The sequence below is a fragment of the Panthera onca genome, chromosome D2 (assembly GCF_046562875.1).
Source record: "Panthera onca isolate mPanOnc1 chromosome D2, mPanOnc1 haplotype 2, whole genome shotgun sequence".
Classification (NCBI taxonomy): domain Eukaryota; kingdom Metazoa; phylum Chordata; class Mammalia; order Carnivora; family Felidae; genus Panthera; species Panthera onca.
The window spans coordinates 77,366,605-77,393,594 of NC_138349.1; the positions used below are offsets into that span (position 1 = coordinate 77,366,605).

General features: G+C 39.3%; 1 protein-coding gene across 4 annotated transcripts in view; it reads left to right on the forward strand.

Annotated features, from left to right (window-relative positions):
- The window catches only part of RYR2 (ryanodine receptor 2), a 755,762-nt gene that overhangs the window by 259,439 nt on the left and 469,333 nt on the right, over positions 1-26,990 (forward strand). For all 4 annotated transcript variants that reach the window (XM_081790553.1, XM_081790554.1, XM_081790555.1 and 1 more), the window contains exon 3: positions 6,779-6,887. In XM_081790553.1, the coding sequence (XP_081646679.1) occupies positions 6,779-6,887 (109 nt within the window). The remainder of the gene's footprint in view (positions 1-6,778; positions 6,888-26,990) is intronic.

Below are 26,990 nucleotides of genomic sequence, written 5' to 3' on the forward strand. Positions count from 1 at the left end.
TCCATAGTTCATGGAGAAGTTGACCCTCCGTGGTTACAGTCCCTTGCCAAAGGCCACTCAGCAGATGGGTAGCTGAGCAAAAACAAATCTGTCTCAACTTCAGACCATCTGCTCCACTCTAAAATATACTGTCTTCACATTTCTTGATAGAACGTTGGTTCTTCTCTTAATTTACATCTCTGCGATTCTGAGCTTTCTATCTGATTTAGGTTTTTCTTAAATTAGGCAGATAAAAATGATATTTTATTGGCATTTTTCGGTTTATAATGCGCTGATCTTCTTATTTGAACCTCAGAACAATTCTCTGAAATATGAAAAGCATTTTGCCACTTACACAGATGGGAGAGCTCAGACTGATTTACCTACGGTCCCTTGGCTAGCTACGCCCTGGGTCTGAGCGCCATGTCCTCTGATACAGTGTCTTGCTCTTTTTCTTATGCTGTCGAACTGCCATGAGCTAACATCTCATTGATTTTCAAAATACATTTTGTGATATCTGAGTTACCCCACAGGTTATGTGGAGCACACTTGCAAGTCACTGCATAAAGGTGAAGAAGCAACCTGTCTTTGTGTCAGGAGTACTAAAACAGAAGCAAAAGTGGAGATCTGTCATTTGGGCTATAACTACCTACATCCCTGTAGGCAGAAACACTTGGAATCAGAGGTTGAGGTCAACTCATTGAACAGTGAACACTGTGTGTTGTAAGCTAGCACATCAGGCTGGTCAAGCGGTGGCTGGGGGGGGTGAGGGTCCAAGTTGAGTGACCATGTTACGTGGCAGAGAACTTGAACCAGTCTTCGGAAGGAATATGATACATGTAGATTCTCTAGCAGTCTTGGAGGAGCCTATATGGATAGGCTCATAGACAGCGATCTCTAAGACATATTAGTAATTTAAAATACGTAATTTGGACAAAGGGAGCCCGTTAATGGGAAAAGCCATTCTGTACGCTTCTGTGTGAGCATATGTGTAAGTGCACAACAAAAGACCTGGAAAGGGGCACAGCCAAAAGGTCATCATCCATGCGCTGACACCTGGGAGGAAGGATAAGGGAGAATGAGTATGATTAAATTTGGGAAGAGAGAGCTTTCAGTTTTTTAGTATTGTTTGAATTTTCAATAAGGAAAATGTTTTCATATGTAATTCTATTTATGTGTGATTCAAAAACATGAAATAGTTTTCATAGGTGGAGACCTGGAAATGGATATTTTAGGCTAAAGGAGGAAAAGCATGAGCAGGGGTATGAGGATGCTAAAGTGGAGTGATTAAGGGGCTCCTGGGTGGCTCAGTCATTTAAAGCGTTCGACCTTGGCTCAGGTCACCATCTCACGGCTGGCGAGTTCCACGCCTGCATCAGGCTCTGTGCTGACAGTTCAGAGCCTGGAGCCTGCTTCAGATTCCGTGTCTCCCTCTCTCTGCCGCTCCCCTGCTCACACTCTGTCTCTTTCAAAAATAAATAATAAAACCTTAAATTTTTTTTTAAAAAAATGGAGTGGTTAGTTGCTATGCAGTTTTTATACAGCGATAAGAGATGAGCTGTGACTTACGTAGTCCCAAATAACTGGTTGCAGTTCAGTTAAGGTAATGGCATGTTTCAATAGGTTTTTTAAGTGGGTTAGGCAGATATATCTGTGGAAGCCAAATGGTTTGATGGGCACCTCAGTTGGAAACCTAATTGATTTCACACAGACTCTCCAGTGCCAACAAAGCCAGATGCCGTATGTGGTTATTCTGGAGAATTTTCTTCCCTTAAGGCCAGGTAGCTGTTAGGCAGAGGAGAACAGTGACCAATTTGTATTTTAAAAAGAAGAAAAGATACGCAACCATGCTGCTAGCTTAAGGTTTGTTATTCTTGTGAACGTACACATGTCCTCATCGAATTGGGGTTGTCTCTACGTGAAGAGTATTGCTGACCTTTCGCCTGCCCGCTTGGGGTACTGTTCTGGGCAGCCCAGGTAGACATTCAGACAGAAGCACTTTGAGTTAATTTCGCATGGGAAAGAAATGTGTGTGTAATGTGTAAGAGGTAGACAGACGTACATGCTGTGCTGTCCTTCTTAGTGTTACATTCTGATGTGGTCTCTTTTGAAGTCCTTATAATGGAAGGCATACAGCATAAGGGTGGTTTCCACGATTTACGAGCACACTCATTGTAAGGACAGCAGAGTCCCTTGTTTTAAAATATTTACTTACTTTGGGGAGAACGCAAGTCGGGGAGGGGCAGAGGTGGGGGCAGAGGATCCAAAGTGGGCTCTGTGCTGACAGCAGCGAGCCCGACGCGGGGCTCCAGCTCAGGAACCACGAGATCATGACCCGAGCTGAAGCTGGATGCTCAACCCACTGAGCCACCCAGGTCCCCTGTGAAGTTTTCTCATATTGCAGTTTGAAAACTCAGATTTCTTGGTAACAGGACTTTAAAACATAAGAGATGGAGGACAAGATGATAGCTTGCAGATGTTTGTGGGTTGAGACTCTCACGCCTGAGGTTTCTAGAACGTAATACTTTATTTCTTGTGCCTGCTGTTAGGAGTCACTTTGATATCCGGCCATTTAGTTGGTTGGTAACTAAAGAACAAGACCCTTTATTTTTCACTGACTCAACTTTCTTTTTGGGAAGTGGGAACAAAGGCTTAACATAAATACTATGTTATGGTTTAGCTATTATAAAACATTCAAGGTTATTTGAAGAAACATTCATCTACATTAAGGAATACTTTTGGTGGTTCACTTAAATTTTCTTTTTACATTTATTTATTTTTGAGGGACACTGAGAGATAGAGCACAAGCGGGGGAGGGGCAGAGAGAGAAGGGAAGACACAGAAACAGAAGCAGGCTCCAGGCTCTGAGCTGTCAGCACAGAGCCCGACGCGGGGCTCAAACTCACAAACCGGGAGATCATGACCTAAGCTGAAGTCAGATGCTTAACTGACTGAGCCACCCAGGCGCCCCTTAGTGGTTCACAAGTTGGGCACCTGGGTGGCTCAGTCAGTTAAGCAGCCAGTTAAGCAGGTCATGATCTCACGGCTTGTGGGTTCGAGCCCCACATCAGCCTCTGCGATGACAATGCAGAGCCTGTGTGGGATTCTCTCTCTCCCTCCCTCTCTGCCTCTCTTCCACTCACACTCTCTTTCTCTGTCTCAAAATAAACTTTAAAAAATAAAAATAAAAGATAACAAGTTATAGTAATGATTCTGTTGCGTAAAATAACCAGATGATTTTTCCTCAGAACGAAACAAACATGATACTACAGAGCTTTGATTTGTATCGTTTCACATTTTTGTGAAAGGGGTAAACAATATTTTCTTCTCAGCTTTTCTATTACATCTGTGTGTATTTTGAGGAGGAGAGGGGCAAAGAGAGAGAGAGAGAGAGAGAGGGAGAAGAGAAAGATGTGTCAGAAGAAAGTGGGTTGAGTCTGAGAGAGAATTACTTTTGTGGATTGTCTGTTCCTTTACTCCTGCTAATTCCTACTGTCTAGAAGAACATGTGTAACAGGCATGTCATGCTGTGGCCAGATGAAATTAGTGTGGCAAGGTTAACACATTCCAAATTCATGTCTTTCCATGTCATTCCATTTTCAAGGGTCTTTAAAATAAATGCAAGCTGTTGTAGTGATCCATTCTTTTAACATTTTGATCAAATGAAGCATGAAACAGTTTAATAAATACATCCAGTGTATAAACTTTTGAATGTTACCAGAAACTACCTTTTCCTGAAAATACTAGAACATTTTGGATATTATGAACAGGTGCATAATTAATGATTTTTTTAAGTGTATTTATTTTGAGAGAGAGAGCACGAGTGGGGCAAGGAGGGAGAGAGAGAGAGAGAGAGAGAGAGAGAGAGAGAGAGAGAGAGAGAGATAGGGAGGGAGAGAGAGAGAATCCCAAGTAGGGATTCTCTGTGCAGAACCGGATGCAGGGCTTGAACTCACACTATGAGATCATGACATGAGATGAAGTCAGACACTTAACCGATGGAGCCACGCAGGCACCCCTGATTTGTGATTTCAAACACTGTTTCTCCAGAGCAGACTCCATCCAAGAGTCAGCTTTAAGACGTGAGTGGTACTCCTGAGTGCCACAGAGAGAAAGGACAGTATACAAAACTAATGACCATAGCTCCCTTATTTTGAGCTCTTGACATTGTGATACGCCTTTTTACTTACTTGTCTTTCACAGGAACTCCATGCGGATGGTGTAGTTGTTGTAATTCCTAAACCATTTTCCAGGGAAGGAAACCAAAGATTAGAAAAGTTAGCAGCTAGTAAGTAGTGAGGCCAGGATTATTGCTTAGGTGACTGTGTATAGAATCCAAGCTCTTAACTGTTTTAATATAGTCATTCTAAAGCAACTAATGGATGTGGGTCTGAAATCAGTCCAATGGTACATTGGGAACAGTTCTTGTAGATTCCTGAGAGCTATGTGTTACATATTTAGGAATTTTATGAGCTGATTTATAAGCTTTGACTCCGAGATCAGCAATTATTAGAGTATTTATGTCACAGAAATGGGCAAATGCTACCCATCAAGGCATTTTTCCCCCTGAGAAATTGGTTTACTAGCACACCATTTAATAACATGGCAGTCTATCCGCCCTGTTGGTATAGCTTCCAAACTCTCACAATTAAATGGATAAGAATGGAATAAATGCTTTGAGTAACAGATTTTTTCCCCATCGGCCCTTGTCTTGGTCCGATAAATTGCAGTTAATATAGTTAGACCCGAGAAAGTTAAATTTAAAAGAATTCTTCCTAATGTCATAGTAAAAGAGAAGTTCTTGCCTAGCCTCTAGTCTTTCATCTGGGCATTTTGGAAAGGGAGCCCTTGTCCAGCTGACTGCAGACTGTGAAAGCAGTAGCTATGCCCAGATCTGGGTGTTTGCTTTGATGACCACTTGAGGTAGTCTGAGAAGGAATGGAAGGAAATTTGGGGGCATCAGAAGCCCTGAATAGGAGAATAGAGGAATCCAACGAAGGGAATTTCATTGAAAAAATAAAGAACAGTTGGGATGAGCACTGGGTGTTGTATGGAAACCAATTTGACAATAAATTTCATATTAAACAAAGAAAAAATAAAGAACAGGGGTATGTGGGTGACTCAGTCAGTTAAGCATCTGACTCTTGATTTCGGCTCAGGCCATGATCTCACAGTTCATGGGATTGAGCCCCATGTCAGGCTCTAGGCAAACGGTGTGGAGCCTGCTTGGGATTCTCTTTCTCTCCCTCTCTCTCTACCCCTCCCCTACTGTGTCTTTCTTTCTCTCTCTCAAAAATGAATAAATAATCTTAAAAGAAGATAAGTAACAGGGAGGCCTGGGTGGCTCAGTTGGTTTAGTGTCCAACTTTGGCTCAGGTCATGATCTCACGGTTCATGTGTTTGAATTGGGCTCTCTGCTGTGAGTGCAGACCCCACTTTGGATCCTATGTTTCTCTTTCTCTCTCTCTGCCTCTCTCTCTCTCTCGAAAATAGATTAACATTAAAAAAAGATTTAGGGAGGAAGGAAGGAAAGATACATACATACATACATACATACATACATATATATATACATGGGTGCCAGGAAGGTTTGTGGGGTATGAGTAACCTTAGTGACCAAGATTATATGTTCATTTCATCCACAAAAGAATTTTAATTCTGGAACCCTGGTTCTCCATTTTCCTTGAAACCATCAAGTATCATTCTCTGATGATAAGAATCATTTTAATGGTAGTGATTCAATTTAATAAATATTTAGACGTGAAAAATTGTAATTTTGATTCATTACATCAAGTTAGAATTGTCTTCCTAATGTTCGTTTTGTGAAGAAGACATTGTGTCACTTGCATGTACTGTTTAATGTATTCATAATGGTCTTCTGTTAGGAAAATCCTCCTTTGAGCCTCTTCCCAGACCCGGTTGGATTGCCCACTAGATCCTGCTTATCTAAAGCAAAAAGCATTCATGAACGATAATATACTTGCTGTGATTGGGATAGTTGTCTCTAACTCGCCAGTCAGTTCTTACCCTGTTTTCTTCACCACCTTGATAGTTAAGCTTTGGGGATTTTCACAATTTATGGAGTTATTGATTGGAGTGGAAGTTTTAAGGGAAGGAAAGAGAAAGGGAAAATACACACTCCCCACCCCACTCCAAGACAGAGCAGAAGTCAAATTGCCACATCTCTAGTTAGAGGCCAAATATATATCCAACTTGAGTAAAACAAAGTAACTGTCTTTTTTCTGGATGAAGAGAAGCCTGTGTAAATGGCTATTTTGTACCAATTCAGTTTTATATTTATTAACTTGGATAGTTTGAAGCAAGTATTATTCTGTGGTTTGTGTTTTTTATCAGCTGACTGCTCGGTAGGTTAGAAGAATGCTTGGAAGTCCAAGAAATCAGGATTTTTAATACTGCCTTGAAAAACTTGGTAATTGTGACTTTGGAAAAGTAACCTAACTTCTCTGTTTTTTTATCCACATAACAATAGTAATCATCCTTACCATGGATGACCACACAGGTTTCTGATAAAGCTCTGAGTGCAGTGCCTAAGTGAGTAGGCACTCGGTACACCGTGGCTGTTGTTATCCATAAATTAAAATGTGGATTAAGTGTGAGCAGATTAGATAATGTATTTCAGTGATTGAGGAGCTGATAATAGAGAATTTATAAGTAATCTTTTTTTTTTTATGAAAGAAACTGAAGTTTAATAAAGTAAATTGGGTCCGACTGCTTGATGATGGTGACGACAATGACAATGAAGATGATGACAATGGCTTCTCTCCCTCTTTCCACACAGAATGTTCCCCCAGACCTCTCCATCTGCACTTTTGTGCTGGAACAGTCTCTCTCTGTCCGGGCCCTACAGGAGATGCTGGCTAACACAGTGGAGAAATCAGAAGGGGCAAGTACTTAATTTATGTATACTTAACGGTATTTTAATGAATGGTTTCTTTCATAGGTATTGGATATCTTCTTTTTGCTAAAGTAAGCCAATGTGTTTTACTTGTGATTTCCTGAAGTTTGACTTCCTGCTTTATCCAGCAGTCCTGTGATGTCTTAAAGAACTTAAAAAAAAAAATCCAACCTCAAGATGATGTGTGTCATTGAACCTCATGCTTATGTCTGTGGTTTAAAACAGAATCTTTCTTTTAGCATTTGTGTGTTTTCGTACATTTTCAGAGCTGTTATTGTTACCATTTTAATGAATTGCTTTATGCATGGCTATTTGTCATTAATCTTCATGTCATTTTCAAATGCCGCTAACCATGTTGACTATGTTCCAAGCTTCTTTATGGCAAGTAAAATTTCATGGCACTCTTCTATACTTTAAGAAATAAAATTAGGGTGATAGGGCTTTAGTCAGTCAGAGCTTTGCAAGCAGCTAATAATTTTCTTCTGAATATTGGAATTCTTATTCTGTCCCCTAATGAAGACATTTTTCTTTGTAGCATATTTGGCAATTTAAATTTTTTTTCCATGCTATAACTTGCTATGACTGATTTCTTCACTACTTTCAATTCTTAACCAATTCATTAAAGTTTAAAATTAAGCCAGAGGATGGATGGCCAAATTCTGGTTTCTTGTGGTTTTCTTGTTTGTTCATTTATTTATTTATGGTGCTATAATTACTGCAGTGTATAGTTTAAGAAAAGTACACCATTTCCAGGACTGAAACTGAAAATTTTCTCTTGCCATTACTGTTCTATGTGTTACTGCTATTGTTTTTAATCATTGTTCCAGTTTAGATGAGTAAGAGCGTTGAAAAATAACACCTAGTTCTACAGAAAATGAATTATGATGTGATGCATTTTCATTAGCCTTGTAATTTTTAAAAATTTAGTATTACACACAATTTAATTGGTTTGTGCATCAATTCTAAATTTGTTTTAAATGTTAATAGTATACCAGTAACTAGGGAGGACAAACTTTAGTGATTTGTGTTTGATGGTAGAATAAAAACTTACTTTACAAAAGGTCCAAGTGTATTATATGTGTTTTAACTTTTTTGAGTTCATTTTTGGTTACAAAAGTTTGAAATTACTGTATTAAACTATATAAAGTTTTTTTTTTTTAATTCTGTTCTTTATTGCAAAGCTTTTAAAATAGGCTTACAGAGGAGTAAACCATTTCTCAGTTCAGCTAGGTTTGTTTCTACCTGGAATAACCTCTTCTGATTTTTAAACAGCACTGAAGCATGTCAGCTTTGAAATTCAAGTCTATTTTTAAAAGGAAAAATCATTTTTCTTTTGCCTCAGCATCTAGGAAAGTATATTTTTATATTTTTACTTATATATTACATATGTAGTATATTATCTTTTTACTTATATTTGTAGATACCAGCTTATATATATTATATATAATTAATGTATATGTATAATTAATATAATATAGTATAGTATATTTTTACTTATCTTTGTAGATACCAGCTTATGATGAAAGGGTCATAAATTTAAATTTTATGTTGCTAAACTCATTTTTCTAAATTTAACATATTTGAAACGATGTCTTATCCCTCCCAAATCATGGGGTTAGACTAGGTTAGCTCTAAATTTTCTGCGTGTATAGGAAGTATTGGAACTACTATTTTATTTATTATTTTTTTATTTTTTATTTTTTTAAATTTTTTTTTTCAACGTTTATTTATTTTTGGGACAGAGAGAGACAGAGCATGAACGGGGGAGGGACAGAGAGAGAGGGAGACACAGAATCGGAAACAGGCTCCAGGCTCTGAGCCATCAGCCCAGAGCCTGATGCGGGGCTCGAACTCACGGACCGTGAGATCGTGACCTGGCCGAAGTTGGACGCTTAACCGACTGAGCCACCCAGGCGCCCCTGGAACTACCATTTTAGAAGTTATGTGTTTAAGGTATTTATTAGAATTTCTGTACCCCCACCTAATAATTTTATTTAGCTGTATTTTATTTTGAATTGTTCCCCCTCTGCAGGTTTCTCTCTGTTTCTAAGGTAGCAATTTATGTGATTTGTGAAACACCATGTTTTAAAGATCAGCGTAGCTGCCATAAGGCGTTAATTCAAAAGTATAAATTGAGAAAAATTTGCTATAGGAAAGGGACCCATTTCATTGACCTGAGTGTCAATTTTAGATGAGCAGCTTTTAGGAGGAAACCACTGTCCTCCCCTCAAGGGGATCCTATATTTTGTAGGAAGAAAGACTCTTCCAGACCACAGAGAAGTTTTGATGATACCCTGAAGTGATACTCAGAATATTTAACAACTAATTTGGCACAGGTATCATTTTCTCAGAGTGGACCCCAGCTATAATGCTAGAGGCTAAGTCCTGGAGAGACTTGGGGGTGGTCCCAGTGATTTGGGGGTATTCTGAGGTAGCCCTGGAATTTTCAGAGTTAGGGAACACTCAGGATTTGGTACCATGACTATTTACCAAGAAGGATAGAAATTCTCCATGTTATCAACCATCTAATGATGATAATACAAGCTAAATGGCATGTCTGATTGATCACATTTGATAGGTGGATGTTTCTGGCACTTGTAGGAAGCAAGTCTTTTGGATTCCAAGGGTACCCATAGCCTCATAACTAACTAGTTCTACTTTGAATTCATTATAGGAATCTATGGCAAATCCTTTTGTCAAGCAAATTATCATCTCCAACTTCATAAACTGTGCAGATTTGCTTAAGGAAAGACCCACTGTTACCAGGAGGAAGTATGTCAACAGAGTAATGCTGATTTTTCCCATAATCAACAGAGCCTTGTTCTTTTTCTAAAAAATAATTCTTTCTAAATTCCTTATGTGATTCAGTAAATTGCATAATACCATTTAATGTCCAAAATGCTGTCATACGCACATAGCAATCTGAACACACTTGAAGATAAGGAAAAAAATTTCCATCTAAAGCCATCCTTTTTCATTTTCGCTCATATTCTTGAATCTCTCTGAATAAATGCATGGTTTTCATAAAGCTTCAGGAAACTAGCAAGAAATTCCCAACATCATTTGTGCCAAAACAAATCATGAAAATTACTGATAGCAAAAGGGTATGTGTAAGATGAAACAGGGCAAAAATATTACCTAACTTGTGAAGGTTTGATTCCACAGAGTTGCTTATTGTGACTATTTGTAAAAGAAGTAACATTTTTGTGGCACAAGAGCATTCTGAGGGATTTTATCTAAAGGGATTTTCTGAAGTATCTGTTTAATAAAAACAATGTGTAATAAGACAGACCTAGATCATGTATTTATCCATTGACTATCATTCAGCTTTTTATTCTTATTCAAAGCATATCGATATTAAATAAACTAAGACCTGTTGATCTGAGTAGCTGCTCATAGAGCCTTTAACATTTTGAGGGTGGAGATGAAATATGTAAAACAAGAAAAGGAAAATGATCGCTGGAGCAGTGCCCATCCCTGGGCTTCTGTACATGTACATCCTCGCTTCTGTTGCTCCTTCTGTCCTTCTCCTGGGTCTATAACTTGTCTGTCTGTGAATCCACATCTGTCAATGTCTTCTCACAGTTCAGATTTATTTTGCAGGCTGGTGGTATAGCACAGGGCCAGTAGCAGGGCTTTATAGAATTAGAGAAATATTTTACAATACCACTCAGCTACGTATCCTTCTGTGGCTTTGGGGAAGGTAAGTCTTTGCCATCAGGTTTGGTGGTTATTACATTATGGTGCGTGTAGACTGTTTAGCGTACATTTAACAGTGGCTATTGATATTCTTTTACTTATTCTTTTTCTTATCCCTGTGTACTCCCTTGGGAGAACTGGTACTAATTTCTTACTGCCTTTTCCCTGGACTTGGCCTATTCTTTGCAATCGTGGTTAGTCTGGCTCTGGGTCCCTCTTCCTCCGACATTCCGACCCCCCATAGTTCTGCCAGTATACTGATGGCACAATTATGTTAAACTGGAGTCTGTGATAGCATTCGCTACGTGTGTTGTGGTTAGTACAGTTTAATGAGTTAGGTGATCTTATGTTTCTGGCTATTTTATTATACCGTTGTTAATTCACAAACATTTTTAATGAATATTTTCTCCATACAGTTGTACTTGTTTAATGTATACTTTAAGGATTCCATTTCACAGGAGAACAGACAGGAACTTTCCATATAGAATAGTGGAAAGAGAAAAAAAACAAAAACAAAAAGCAACTAAGAACAACCCCGAGATGATCTTACCAGTCAAAGGTTTAAAGTAGTTATTGCAACTATGTTCAATGAAATAGAAGTTTCAAATACTTAACATTGAAGAATTATTCAGAGGAACCAACTGGAATGTCTAGACCTGAAAACCACAATATCTGAAAAGATCACCTAGCTAGCATGTGGTAGGGCTGGGGTACAAATCTCTATCCTTTGGGCTCTGAAGTCTATGCTTTTAAGCTCTTTACTCTGGAATATCCATGTAATAAGAGCAGTGGCAGAGCCCGAGGTGGTATCACTGTTAAATCAGCGGGAAGAAAAGGGATGGACCCCATGGAAGGCTCTGGGAAGATAGAGTCTGAGAGATGAGGAGAACCGGGAGAAAATAGTCACAGAAGCCACATATATTGGTTTCTGGGGCTGCTGTGACAAATTACCATGCACCGGATAGCTTGAGACACCATAAATTCATTCCAATTCTTGAGGTCACACATCTACATTTATTCTCAGTGGGCTGCAGTCAAGGTGTCGGCAGGACTGCAGTCCCTGTAGAACTCTGGGGAAGAATCTGTTTCCTTGCCTTTTCTAGTTCACGTTTTTCATCTGTGGCCAATCCTCTATCTTCAAAACCAGCCACATGTATCATGTAACATACTTACAGATTCTGGGGATTAGGATATGGATGTCTTTGGGGGTACCATTATTCAGCCTGCTACTTCTGTGATGTCGTTGGAAGATGTTGTTAAGATCAGATGAAAATCAGAGAAACCTAGTTGGATAAGGACTGAAAAATATCCTTTTTTGCAAACCGATCAGTGTCCATTTCAGTCTATCTTATATATATATGTACCAACTCATATTGAAGACATATTTAAAATATTTAAGACATACTTAAAAGACTGTATTCTCTGAAGAGTTTTTTGAGTTTTTAATATTAATTGGGCATTCCAAAAGTAGATCTTAATGTTTCTTTTATATCCTTATTCTTGTATTTTGGTATATGCTCAGTGCACTGCATATAAAAGACTTATTTTTCTTTTCTTTTTTTTTTTTTTTAATTTTTTTTTTAATGTTTACTTATTTTTGAGACAGAGAGAGAGCATGAACAGGGGAGGGTCAGAGAGAGGGAGACACAGAATCTGAAACAGGCTCCAGGCTCTGAGCTGTCAGCACAGAGCCTGACGCGGGGCTCGAACCCACGGACCGCGAGATCATGACCTGAGCCGAAGTTGGCCGCTCAACCAACTGAGCCACCCAGGCGCCCCAAAAGACTTATTTTTCAAACTATCGGGCAGGTCAGAAATTAAAAGAGCTCATGTTGTGTCCACCCTGGTTGAGTTTTATTTCCATATTGATTTTTTTCCTTTTGCTTTCCTCTTCATTAAAGTGGTTTAGGATAGTGTGGTGGAAAGATGAAGGGTTAACAAACCATGCTCGTGGTTCATATGAGATAGATTGCGTTCTGTACATGTTTAAAAATGAGTTTCTCAGATTGCTAAGCTAGTGACTCATTGGAAAAAAAGTGAAGTTGACTTAAACCCTTGATGTTCATTAATTTTTAAATATGTTACTGCTCTGCATCTCCTAAGTCTTTGTTAAAACACAGAATGAAATGGATGATTAGTATTACACTTTTAAATAGTGTCATGGCAGTAGATGCTGAAGAGACCAGATCCAAAGACTGGACCAAGATACTTTTCAGTAAAGAAAAATAATACCACACTCACAATTTTTATTTTTATTATTTTTAATTTTTTTAATGTTGATTTGTTTTTGAGAGAGAGAGACAGAGTGTGAGCAGGAGGGTAGGGGGAAGCTGACAGAGGGAGACACAGAATCCAAAGCAGGTTCCAGGCTCTGAGCTGTCAGCACAGAGCCTGACATGGGGCTCAAACTCACAGACTGCAAAATCATGACCTGAGCCGAAGTCGGACTCTTAAACAGCTGAGCCATCCAGGCGCCCCACAATTTTTATTTTTGCTTCAGCATGATGCCTGCCTGGAATATGGTAGGGAATAAATAAATTTTATAAATATAGATAAAGATATATGTCTTCATTTGTTTATTTACTTGCTTGATTAATGGTATGTTAAAAGTAACTTCTTTGACATTAGCTATAGCAACTTCTTTCTAGATATGTCTCCTGAGGCTAGGGAAACAAAAGCAAAACTAAACTGTTGGGACTACATCAAAATAAAAAGCTTCTGCACAGCAAAGGAAACAATCAACAAAACTTAAAGGCAAGCTATGGAAATGGAAAAGATATTTGCAAATGCCGTATCCAGTAAAGGGCTAGTTTCCAAAATATATAAAGAACTTACATGACTCCACACCTAAAAAATAATCCAATTAAAAAATGGGCAGAAGACATGAACAGACATTTCTCCAAAGAAGACATACAGATGGCTAAATGTATAAAAGATGAAAAGGTGCTCACCATCACTTATCATCAGAGAAATGCTAACCAAAACCACAATGAGATATATCACCTCACACCTGTCAGAATGGCTAAAATCAAAAACTCAAGAAACAAGTGTTGGCAAGAATGTGGAACAAAAGGAACCCTTGTGTACCTGCTGGTGGGAATACCAACTGGCATAGCCAGTAAGGAAAATAGTGTGGAGATTCTTTCAAAAGTTAAAAATAGATCTACCTGTTATCCAGCAATCACACTACTGGGTATGTACCCAAAGAATGCAAAAACACTAATTCAAAGGGATACATGCACCCCTCTGTGTTTGTAGCAACATTATTTACAGTAGCCAAGATATGGAAACAGTCTAAGTGTCCATCAATACATGAATAGATAAAGATGATGTGATACACACACACACGCTCTCACACACACACACACACACACACACAGTGTGGTGGAAAGATGAAGGGTTAACAAACCATGCTTGGGGTTCATATGATATAGATTGTGTTCTGTACATTGTGTGTGTGTGTGTGTGTGTGTGTGTGTGTGTGTGTGTATAGAAATATTATTTAGCCATAAAAAAGAATGAAATCTTGCCATTACAGTGACAGGGATGGAGCCTAGAGCCAAATAAGAAGACATGCAGATGGCCAACAAGCACATGGAAAGAGGCTCAACATCACTGGTCATTCAGGAAATACAAATAATCAAAACCACAATGAGATACCATTGCATGCCCGTTAAGATGTCCACCATCAAAAAGACAAGAGATCACAAACGCTGGCGAAAATGTGGAGAAAAGGAAATTCTTGTACACTGTTGGTGGGATTGTAACTTGGTGCAACCACTGTGGAAAAAAGTGTGGAGGGTCCTCTAAAAATAGAACTACCATATGATTCAGCAGTTCACCTTCTGAGAATATATCCAAAGGTAACAAAATCAATAACTTGAAAAGATATCGGCACCCATTTTCACTGCAGCATTATCTACAACAGCCAAGACATGGAAACAACCTAAGCATCCATTGATGGATGAGTAGGTAAAGAAGTTGTGGTACGTGTGAGTGTATGTGTATGTGTATAATAGGATATTATTCATCCATAAAAAAGAATGAAATCTTGCCATTTGCAACAGCATGGATGGAAATTAAGGACGTTATGTTAAGTGAGATAAGTCAGACAGAGACGAATACTGTATGACTCATTCATATGTGGAATCTACAAAAACAAAATAAAAACACAGTCATAGAAAAAGATCAGATTTGTGTTTTCCAGAGATGGGATGAGGGAGAACTGGAGGAAGGTAGTCAAAAGATAACAATTTCCTGGGAGTTCTGGGGAGCTTAATTGGTTGAATCCAACTCTTGATTTCGGATTAGGTCATGATCTCACGATTGTGAGTTCAGACCCAAAGTTGGGCTTCTCGTTGGGCTCAGTGCTGGGCATGGAGCCTGCCTAAAGATTCTCTCTCTCCCTTTCACTCTGCCCTTCCCCTGCTCATGCACACATGCTCTCTTTCTCTCTTAAAAAATTACATTTTGGGGGCCATCACCACATATACACGTACACACAACACATATATACATACACACACCACACACACAAACACCCACACACAATTTCTAGTGATAAGATAAATAGGTCCTGGGGCTGTAATGTGCCGTATGGTGGCTAGTTAACTGTGCAACTATGGCGTATAGGAAAGTTGTTAAGAGAGTAAATCCTAAGGGTTGTCATCACACAGAAAATTTTTTTTCTTTTTTTACTTTCTTTTGTTATTGTATCTATGTTGAGATGATGAATGCTAACTAAACTTATTGCAATAACCATTTCATAATTTGTGTAAATCAAACCATTGTGCTGAACACCTAAAACTTCTACTACAGTGATGTATATCAATTAATATCTCAATAAAGCCAGAAGGGGGAAAATGTAATTAGTGCCTGCCCATGCATGCAATATAAAAATACACTTAAATTTTTTTTTGGATGTTTATTTATTTTTGAGACAGAACACTAGTGGGGGAAGGACAGAGAGAGAGGGAGACACAGAATTTGAAGCAGGCTCCAGGCTCTGAACTGTCAGCACAGAGCCTGACATAGGGCTTGAACTCATGACCCGTGAGATCGCAATCTGAGCTGAAGCCGGACGCTTAACTGACTGAGCCACCCAGGTGCCCCCAAATACACTTAAATTTAAGTTAAAATTTAAATTGCAGCACCATTTCAATCTTTTATTCTCATAACAGTAATATAGAGAGTATTGAGTGCGAATATTCTCTTCATAATCCTCCTTTGCCCTGAAGATCACTTTGCTCTAAGATTGGTCTATAGCCATCTGGAATGTCACGTATAAATATATTTTTCCATAAACTGGATCACATTACAGACTATTGTGTCACCTTTTACAACTGAATCATATATGGTTTTGAAAAAAATGACACACCAAAAAAATGACACACGGGCCTATGGTCCAGTTGTAATTGATCAGGGGTCTGGCTCAGGTTTTCTGTTGTTCTCTCCCTTTGTTTTCTCTGTTTGCTTGGTTCTTAGACTAGTTTCCCTTGGGATTACAACACGGCTGCAGTGATTTCAGACATGATACCTCTATTTAACATCTTCCTTAGGCAGGCAAATGAGCTGACTTTCTGTATTTTTGTGTATGACAATGAAGAAACCTCCCAGTAGACTTTCTCTCATGCACATTGCTGCATACTTATGACTGTGGTATTTATTGGGGAACTGTGGTCAACACAGCTGGTTCCGAGCATAGGGAGGGAGAGAAGAAAGGTACATCCTACAAAATTAGGTTCTGTTTTTGGAAGAAGGAAGACAATTGCATGTGTAAATAAACATTGGATAATTTCTAACGTTGTTTGCTACAGCACATAGCAGACACGGAGTTAACATCCTTATGGCTTCATTGGAAATATTTACTTATAGTTGAGGTTCTCCAGAATCTAGAGCCAAGCAAGTTAAATCTTTATCTAGGAAAAGAGATCAAAGTCTATGCTTCATTTGTATCCAGAGTTCAGAAATGGAAAAGCCATATCCTTTTCTACCCAACTGATTCACGCTGCATTCATTCCATGAAAGGGTAGTGAGTTGCTGTCGTGAATTCTGGGCTGCAGATTCAGAGATAAATAAGAATTCTTTGCTCTCGAGAAATTCAGTGATCTAATAGCGACGAGAACATTTTCTCAATGAGTACAGAGGAAGGAGCCTCTACTCACTTTTCCAGCACTGTTCCCCTATACATAATCCTATATTACACCATAAATGGCTGATGTCCTCAATAGGTAAAAACTGTGGAAAGCTTAGTGGATTGGTCTGTTTATATTGAAGACAATTTGATGTTATTATTTGTATTGAAACTTCAATTCCCAAATAGCTACTATAACTTAACATTTTCTTTCAAGAGGCTGACTTCTTTTTATCTTGCTGTCCGGGAACATCCATTTGTTCGGGAACAAATACTGTTTTGGGAATGGAGTTATAATGCAAATAAATGAACAAATCACCAGCTTTTTGTGGTCATTAGCCAGCATCTTGTCTAAAGCCTCTGTACATAGCCATGTACCTGTCTTTCATCTGTGAACTTGGTGCAGTGATTTAAAAGATGAATCTGATTATAATCTAAAGGGCTGAGCCACAATTATTTATCTGTCACTTTTGTGAATGTGGATGTTTGTCTGTGGTTAAAATGTGCATCTTCTTTCTGTAGACATTTTCTGTTCTACTGTCTTTCTGTGTCAAGAAAGACTACTTTCTACTCCGAAGCTAAGGATACTACATATTTCTATGTATTTGAATGATGTGGTTTCCAAAGACTCCAGCATCAAACTCAATAAGGAGGCCAATTTAATCCACATATAATTGAATCACAGTGGCTCAGTTATGCGCTGTTTTAGATTATGAATCTTGAATGTATAGATTATTTTATTTGATTACTCTCATTCAATTTGGGCATCTTCCTCAATTTTTTGTGCGTTTAAAAGTTTAAAAATATTTTTCACATGGAAACATGTGATAGCAGATGAATCAGATAATAAATTATCTGATTTTTTGTGCGTTTAAAAGTTTAAAAATATTTTTAACATGGAAACATGTGATAGCAGATGAATCAGATAATAAATTCACAGGACAAACTATTCCTGAATTGACGAGCGATTTAAAGGTATTCATCAACTATCAAGCCAACTCTCCCTTAGTTTGTATTCTCTTAAAGTTCTACCTTATTTTCTTTTTTTTTTTAAATTTTTTTTTTTAATGTTTATTTATTTTTGAGACAGAGAGAGACAGAGCATGAACGGGGGAGGGTCAGAGAGAGAGGGAGACACAGAATCTGAAACAGGCTCCAGGCTCTGAGCCGTCAGCACAGAGCCTGACACGGGGCTCGAACCCACAGACCGTGAGATCATGACCTGAGCCGAAGTCGGACGCTTAACCGACTGAGCCACCCAGGCGCCCCTACCTTATTTTCTTAAAACATTCTAGTCTAATTTGATAGAATACCTCTTTCTCTCACTGCTCCTTATCAGACTATACTGCCTGTTCCTCTCCTCATTCCATAGCTAATTCTTTTCCTTCCCTTGCTTGAGTGTTCTCCAAAGAACTGTTAACCTTTTAACATACTATATACTTCTGTTTTTTTCTTTTCCTTTCTTTTCTCTTTTCTTTTTTTTTAAATTTGTACCCATGTTAGTTAACATACAGTGTAGTCTTGGCTTCAGGAGTAGAATCCAGTGATTCATCTCTTACATATGACACCCACTGCTCATCCCAACAAGTGCCCTCCTAAATCCCCATCCCCCATTTAGCCCATCCCCCCACCCTTCACTCCCTTCAACCCTCAGTTTGTTCTCTGTATTTAAGAGTCGCTTATGGTTTGTTCCCCTCTCTGTTTTTATTTTAATGTTTCCTACCCTTCCCCTACGATCATCTGTTGTGTGTCTTAAATTACACATATGAGTGAAATCATGGGATATCTGTCTTTGTGTGGCTTGTTTCACTTTTATTTTCGTTTCTATTGTTTTTCAAGACCACCTGTCCCTACTAGATAGTAAACCCCATTGGTCTGTTGTGTTCACTTGCTCTGTCATTAACACCTAGGATGCGTGTTACGAAGCAGATGTTCAGGAATATTGCCAGCTTGAGGAAGGGCAAGATAGACTTTGTAAACCAAAAATTAGGGGGCTGAAAAGTGCCAAAAATTCTGTTCTTGCAGCTATTGTAATGGTTTTGAACAAAAGGGAGGACTTTTGCCTGTGAGGTCCCGCCTTTTGTCCCCTTGCCCCTCTCTGTTGTGGAAGAAAAGGAATGTTTTCAGAAGGGAAAATGAGAAAATAACCTTTGGAGTCAGGTGCCCACACATTCTTGTTGGCCTGGCACAATCCAGGTTAAGCTCTCTTGTCACCACTCACTTTCTGCCAGTTCCCCTTTTTCCTGTCCACAGTGCCTCAGTCCGGGTGGGACATTATATGGCCATCCCCAGGCATGGTGCCTTTGTGAACCAGATAGAAGGTCTAGAACCTTTCACCAGATGAAAATACAGATAAAATGTGTGCATACAAAATCTCGCACATAGTTTCAGATTTGAGGATTTAAATTTTTTTAATGTTTATTTTTGAGAGACAGAGAGACACAGAGCCCAAGCAGGGGAGGGGCAGAGAGAGGGAGACACAGAAGCCGAAGCAGGCTCCAGGCTCTGTCTGAGCTGTCAGCACAGAGCCCAACGTGGGGCTCAAAGTCATGAGCTGCGAGATCATGACCTGAGCCGAAGTTGGACACTCAACTATCCAGGCGCCCTCTCAGATTTAAAGATTTAGAAGGAGGCCAAGTGGCTCCCCTGAGTTGCAGCCACATACTCTCATAAGCTGTCTTTTGTTGTGATGGTGGTGATGGTTTTGTTTTTGTTTTTGTTTTTTTTGAGGGTGGGAGGGGTAGAGAGAGAGAGAGAGAAAGAGAGAGGGACTCTTAATAGGCTCCACACTGAGCATGGAGACTGACAACAGGGCTTGATCTCATGACCGTGACATCATGACCTGAGCCAAAATCCAGAGTTGGATGGTTAGCTGACTGAGCCACCCAGACGCCCCAGAAGCTGTCCCCGTTTGCAGCTAATCTCAGAGCTGTGAGAGAAAGACAGAGACCAGTGGGACCTGAGGATTCGAGAGATCAGGTGGAACGTTTAAGCCAGGTCTGGGGGTACAACCAGATTATGTTCATGAGGCTTCTCAGGTCATGGTGAAGCCAGTATCTCCAAGACTGTGTGGAGCCATGGGAGAGTTCTCTACTGGACCAGAAACCCTCAGAAATGCCCCTAGACCATTCACAAAGCGCAGAGAGAAGCACCCAAGGGTGCACAGTATGGGCTCTGTATTGTAGTGCACTGATTCCCATAGTTCTGGAGAAAGTGTGCCTGGTGAGAGACAGGAGGAACATATTGTAAACACTGCATTTTCTCGCGTGAGAGAAAAGTGTCCTGACGAGATGAGACCATGCAAAGAGAAAGAGAAATGGTAGGTAAGTAACAGAAGGAGCCACAGTGAGCCGGGAAAATTGACTACTTTGTAAGCTGGGATTGGTTGCATTTGCTTACTCTAGGGATGAGTAACTATGGTCCAGGCTCTCTGCAGAGTAAATGGTGAGAGAGAGCCTGAGGAGCTAGGATTGTTTCTTCCAGGACAGGATGTGAGTGGAATGTGTGCATTGCAAACACTCAGCAAATGCTTTTTAAGGGAGTGTAGGAATAAAAACCGGGTTTCAGGGTCAAAGATTAAAACAGGATTGTCTGCACACACCCCATGACCTGGAAATTTCATCTTGTTTCTTACGGCTTACACGATAGAAGTATTAGTGTGTATGACAATTATACGAGTAGGGAAATGAATTATGTCGTTTATTCATTCTCGAGCTCTGGTTGCTATACTTCCAGGATGAATTTGAGGTGGATGCTACGAGATACTTAAATATGGCTGATTGGTTGGTAGTTTCCCCACAAGGAGTTTTTGGTTCCTCTGAGCATTGAGTAGGAAGGAGTCTGTGCCCTTGAATGGATCAAGCCAATAAGTAGGTCACCCTCATGCTGCTTTGTCAAGGATTGCTTTGATTATGTCCTCTTTCTAGTCCTTTAACTTGCTTATCAATGTTGTACAACGGTCCCCTGCCCAGACCGCTCCTAATGTAATTGTTACCATGTGACCTTGGTGTTTGTGAAGGAATTTAAGGCTCCAGTTTTCCTTTCTTTCTGCCCTTAGTTCTTCATTCTGTCCATTTTCTATCCAAACTGGACTCGCTCCCTGAATATGCTCTATTTTCCGCAGACACCTATTCTTTTTTTTTTTTTTTTTTTTAATGTTTTATTTACTTTTGACAGAGAGCACATGAGCAGGGGAGGGGCAGAGAGAGAGGGGGCAGAGGATCTGAAGCAGGCCGTACCCTGACAGCAGCGAGCACAGCATGGGGCTCGAACTCACGAACTGTGAGATCATGACCTGAGCCGAAGTCAGACACTCAACCGACTGAGCCACCCAGGTGCCACCTGCAGAAACCTGTTCTTATATACTTAGCACACACATGCCTCAACGTACAGTCCTGGGCCTTTCACCCCATCCTTCTATGCACACGTTCAAGGTGTCATCCTCCTTGAGTCCTTTCCTAATCCTCCCAGCCAGAAGTAATATTTCTCTCCGCGGAGTCCCCTATCACTGGGTTTTCATGTTTTCTTACATTGCTCTCATTTTATATTACATAGTAAATATTTAGTGTGTGTTATATACAATTTATATACATACAATATGGTTTAATGTCTGAAATGTTTGTATTTCACTTATTTTTTTAATAATTGTTTTTTTTCATGCTTTTTTATTTATTTTTTAATTTTTTTTTTTAACATTTATTTATTTTTGAGACAGAGAGAGAGAGAGAGAGAGAGAGCATGAACAGGGGAGGGTCAGAGAAAGAGGGAGACACAGAATCTGAAACAGGCTCCAGGCTCTGAGCTGTCAGCAAAGAGCCCGACGCGGGGCTCGAACCCACGGACCGCGAGATCATGACCTGAGCTGAAGTCGGACGCTTAACCGACTGAGCCACCCAGGCACCCCTCATGTTTGTTTTTGAGAGAGAGAGAGAAAGAGAGAGAGAGAGAGAGAGTAAAGCAGGGTAGGGGAGAGAGAGAGGGAGACACAGAATCTGAAGCAGGCCCCAGGCTCTGAGCTGTGAGCACAGAGCCTGATGCGGGGCTTGAACTCACAAGCTGTGAGATCAGATCTGAGCCGAAGCTGGAAGCTTAACCGACTGAGCCACCCAGGCACCCCCTCCCCCACCTTTTAAAATAATTTTTCTTTATTTTTTTTAATGTTTGTTTATTTTTGAGAAGCAGAGAGAGACAGAGCGCGTGTGGGGGAGGGGCAGAGAGAGAGGGAGACACAGAATCTAAAGTGGGCTCCAGACTCTGGGCTGTCAGCACAGAGCCCGATACAGGGCTTGAACCCACAAACTGTGAGAAATGACCTGAGCTGAATTTTGCTGCCTAACCGACTGAGCCACCCAGGCGCCCCTCTCTTATTTTTTTATAGAGCAGTTTTAGGTATAGAGGAAACCGTTGAGAAGCCGTTCAGACTCTTTGCCCCCAGTTCATCTGTTATTACTGTCTTGCATTCATGTGGTACATTTGGTATAATTCATGAGCCCCTGCTGATGCACCACGATCTCTCAGGGCCCAGAGTTTACTTGAGGCTTCACTCTTCATGCTGTACATTCTGTGGGTTTTGACAAATGTATGATGTCATGTATGTACCACGATTATGTCATACAGAATGGTTTTACTGCCCTAAAAACCCCCTGTGCTTCCCTCCCTCCCCCAACCTCTGGAAACCACTGATCTGTACTGTCTCCATAGTTTTGCCTTTTCCATGATTTTATATAGTTGGACTCATACGGTACATAGTCTTTTCATACTAGCAATATGCGTTTAATGTTCTTCTGTGTCTGCTCCCAGCTTGATAACTCATTTCTGTTTATTGCCGCATAATATTCCATTTTGTGGAAGTCCAGCAATTTATCCACACACCTGTTGAAGAACATCGTGGTTGCTTCCAAGTTTTGTCAACGACGTATAAAGTTGCCGTAAATCTCGGGCTCCAGTTTCCACGTAGACATGAGTTTTAAACTCCTCTGGGTAAATACTAAGGAACGTGATTTCTGGATCATGATGTTAGCATGTGTTTCTCGTAGCGTCCACCTCAAATCCATCCTGGAGGAAACCCTATGTTTCTTTTTTGTAAGAGACTCTCTTCTGACGTGGCTGTACCATGCCGCATTCCGAGTAACAGTGAATGAGAGTTCCTGTGGCTGTGCCTCCTCGTTGGCATTTGCTCTTGTCAGTTTTTGGGTTTTAGGCGTTCTAATAGATGTGCGGTGGTGTCTCATTATCACTTCAATTTGCAATTCCCCGATGGCATATGATGTTGGGCGTCTTTTCCTGTGGTTGTCGCTGTATATCTTCTTTGATGAGGTGCCTATGAGATCTTTTGCTAAGTTTTCAAGTGGGCTGTTTGTTTTCCTATTGTTGAGTTTTAAGAGTTCTTTGGATATTCCAGGGCTTGATCGTGTATGTATCTTGTGACGATTTTCTCCCATTCGTGGCTCGTCTAACCATTTGGCTAACAGTATCTTTCACAGAGCAAAAGCTTTAATTTTAATGAAGCCCATCTTAGCTTTTTTTTCCCCCCATGGATCAGGCTTTGGTGTTGTTATCTAAATAGTCATGGTCAAACCCCAGGTCAGGCAGATTTTTGCCCGTGTTGCCTTTTAGGGGTTTTATTGTCTTATGTTTTATATTTAAGTCTGTGATACATTTTGAATTAATTTTTCCCAAGAGTTTAAGGTGTGCATCTAGATTCATTGTTCCAGCATTATGTGGTGAAAAGATCATCTTTTTTCCATTGAATTACCTTTGTACCTTTGTCAAAGATCAATTGACTCTATGTACGTGAGTCTGTTTCTGGGCCTTCTGTTCTGTTCTAGTGATCTGTTTGTTCTTTAGCCAGTCCTATATTGCCTTGATTGCTATCAATTTATGGTAAGTCTTGATGTTGGGTTGTGTCAGGCTTCTCAATGTTTCTCTTTCAATGTCTTGTTGGCTCTTGTGGGCTTTTTTGCATTCCCGTAAAAGCTTTAGAATCAGTTTGTCAGCACCCACAAGATAACTTGTTGGGATTTTGATGGGAATTGCATTGAATTGTTTTGTTAAAATCAGGGCGTCCCTCTTTGCATCCCTCACTTTTTTATAATAAATGGATCTGGAATTTATTTATGAGCTTATTGTTACATGGAGCTTATTATTACTCAGTGTCGATTCATCTGGAATTTACTTAAATTAGTATGGAAGTTGATTTTTTTTCCCCTGTAGCTAAGCAAAACTTCCATCATTGTTCATGACTGATGATTCCCTTTTTCATTGATTGTGAAGCCTTTTTAGTCATACATTAAATTCATACATAACCAAATGTGTTACTCTGAATTATGTATTTTGTCATACATGTCTGTCCATTATTATGCCCAAACAGCACCGATTTGATCACTGTATTTTGGAAATGTTTTAATATTTAATAGGACTAGTTTCACCTCACTACTTTCTTCCCCTCAAAAATTGTTCATACTCTTCTTAATTATTTATTTTCCCGAATGAATGTACTTGTGGCATTTAATCGAACATTATAATTCTCATAAGAACCTACCTGGAAGAGAGCCACTCTATTATTTCTTAGCACCTATCTTGTTTAAATCATGTTATTATTAAAGTTTATGCAAGAGTCATTTTGACGTATTCTGGCTTAGAGAAAGTAGGTGTTCCTAAGGATTTGGACAAATTCGGAAAGCAATTTAAACAGTATTACAGGAACTGCTCCTTTTCTAAAATGGGAGTCATTCAGAAGCAGTAAATCTTAGTCCTCTATTATCTAGTTTAAATTTTAGAAGAAAAACAAATTAAACCTCAAGTAGGTTTTCTAAACTCTTTCCTGGAATTAAGTTAAATGTGTTAGTGTAGGAAATTGCTAAGTTTACCGTATTGTGTTAAGTCTGTTTTACTGTTTCACAGACTCCCCAGAATGTGAAGTTTCTGCCTGATTAATACAAAAATCAGAATAAAGCCAGGAACTTTGACTAAAGTGTAATACAGTGAATTTTACTGGATTTTTGTGACTTCATTTGCTTAATTAAATTTATGATGAATTTTTTTTGCCCTTAAACTAATGGTAGAAAGGACTTCAGGGTCTCATGTGGTTTAAAATACAAATCATGGGGTGCCTGCGTGGCTCGGTTGGTTAAGCGTCTGACTTCGGCTCAGGTCGTGATCTCACGGTCCGTGAGTACGAGCCCCGCCTCGGGCTCTGGGCTGATGGCTCAGAGCCTGGAGCCTGCTTCCGATTCTGTGTCTCCCTCTCTCTCTGCCCCTAACCCACTCGCATTCGGTCTCTCAAAGGTAAATAAACATTAAAAAAATTTTTTTTAATTAAAAAAATAAAATACAAATCACATTCCATATTGAACTGTGGAGACATACTTCTTTTTATTTATTTATAACTTATATATGTATGATTTATATATGTATAATTTATTTTTTATTTATTTATAATTTCCTTAACATTAGCACCACATCTATTCTAATTTAATACTTTGTATTTTCCATTTTAAAATTATGTGGCTTGCTCTTGAGAGCGTTTAAGTAAACACCTCAGTTTGAGGTCCAGCAAATCTGCGATTCTATTATTTATTTATTTATTTATTTATTTATTTATTTAACGTTTATTTATTTTTGAGACAGAGAGAGGCAAAGCATGAACAGGGGAGGGGCAGAGAGAGGGAGACATAGAATCTGAAAAGGGCTCCAGGCTCTGAGCCCTCAGCACAGAGCCCGACGTGGGGCTCGAACTCACAGACGGTCAGATCATGACTTGAGCCGAAGTCGGACGCTTAACCAACAGAGCCACCCAGGCCCCCCATGCAATTCTATTATTTATAAATATGTATGAAAATTAAAAAGAAAAGAAAAGAAAAAAAAATCCTTTCTGTTGAGACTAATATTTATAGGAGAGAAAGCGAGTATAAATATAATATAAAATATAAAAATATAAATATAAAAATACCTAGCACAGGTAGTAGGTTCTTAATGATATTAGTTTCTTTCCCCTCCTGCTGCCAAGGGATGAGCTCATTGCTTGTTGAGATGTGATTGACCTACCTATATGCCGATATTTAATAAAAGCATATAATGTGGCTTTCTTTTAGTTCCTTATTAAATGGCAGTCTGGTAACTTATTCAATAAATAACTAGGCACCAAGGAATCCATGTTTTGTGTGGGGAGGCAGAGGAAGGAAACATGTAAGCCAAAACAAAGCAGTTTTAATTTATTTTGAATCTTTTATTGTTTGCGTGAGGTCTTGTTGAAAAATGAGAGAAAATTTCATTAGTTCCCTTTCCAAGTTGAAGTAGATCACTAATTGTTCCTTCAGCTGTTGAATGGATATGGAAATTGTGATATATTCATACAAAAGAGTGTTACAAAGCCAGGAAAATGAATTAATTCCTACTACCCACGACAGTGTGATGAGTTTTACAAACTTAATGTCCACTAAAGGAACTAAATAAAAAGAGAACATAGTCTATATTTTCAAAATAAGAAAAGTAAAACTTGGGCGTCTGGCTGGCTCAGTCAGTTAAGCATCAAAGTCTTGATCTCAGCTCAGGTCATGATCTCACAAGTTCTTGAGATCGAGCCCTGTATCTCGCTCCACTGACAGTGTGGAGCCTGCTTGGGATTCTCTGTCTCCCCCTTTCTCTTCCCCCACCCTGCTCATCCTCTCTCTCTCTCTCTCAAAAATAAAATAAGTAAATATTTAAATTAATAGTGATAGAATAATTGCTCTTTGGGGAGGGTGTGAAGGAAGTTTCTAGGTCATGGTCGTGTCCTCTGTTTAGATCTGGAGCTGATTACATGGGCTCATTTACTCAGTAAAATTTCACCAAACTCTATACTCATGGCTTGCATATTTTTCTGAACTGAATATATTCATTATTCAATATATTCAGAATTCAATATATTCTGAAATGAATATATTCATTAAAAACATGGTCTCTCCAAATCATAATTTGCTTTAAAAAATCTAGATGACTTCATCGTGTTTTGAATGCTGGAACACAGTGTGCGAATTTTCATGTCCCTGCTCCTCTATTCCAAGCTTAATAATAAACAGCCTGTGTGGTGGAGAATTATTTGTAGGGTAGAGAATTTCTTTTTCACTTTTCTCTAATTTATTACTCAAAAAAATTTAACAGCAGGGTAGTGGATTGTCGGCATGCATTAAAGATTTTGATTACTTGTTTGTGTTATGCCTTGATATTAAAAATTCTTGGGGCGCCTGGGTGGCTCAGTCAGTTAAGTGTCAGACTTCAGTTCAG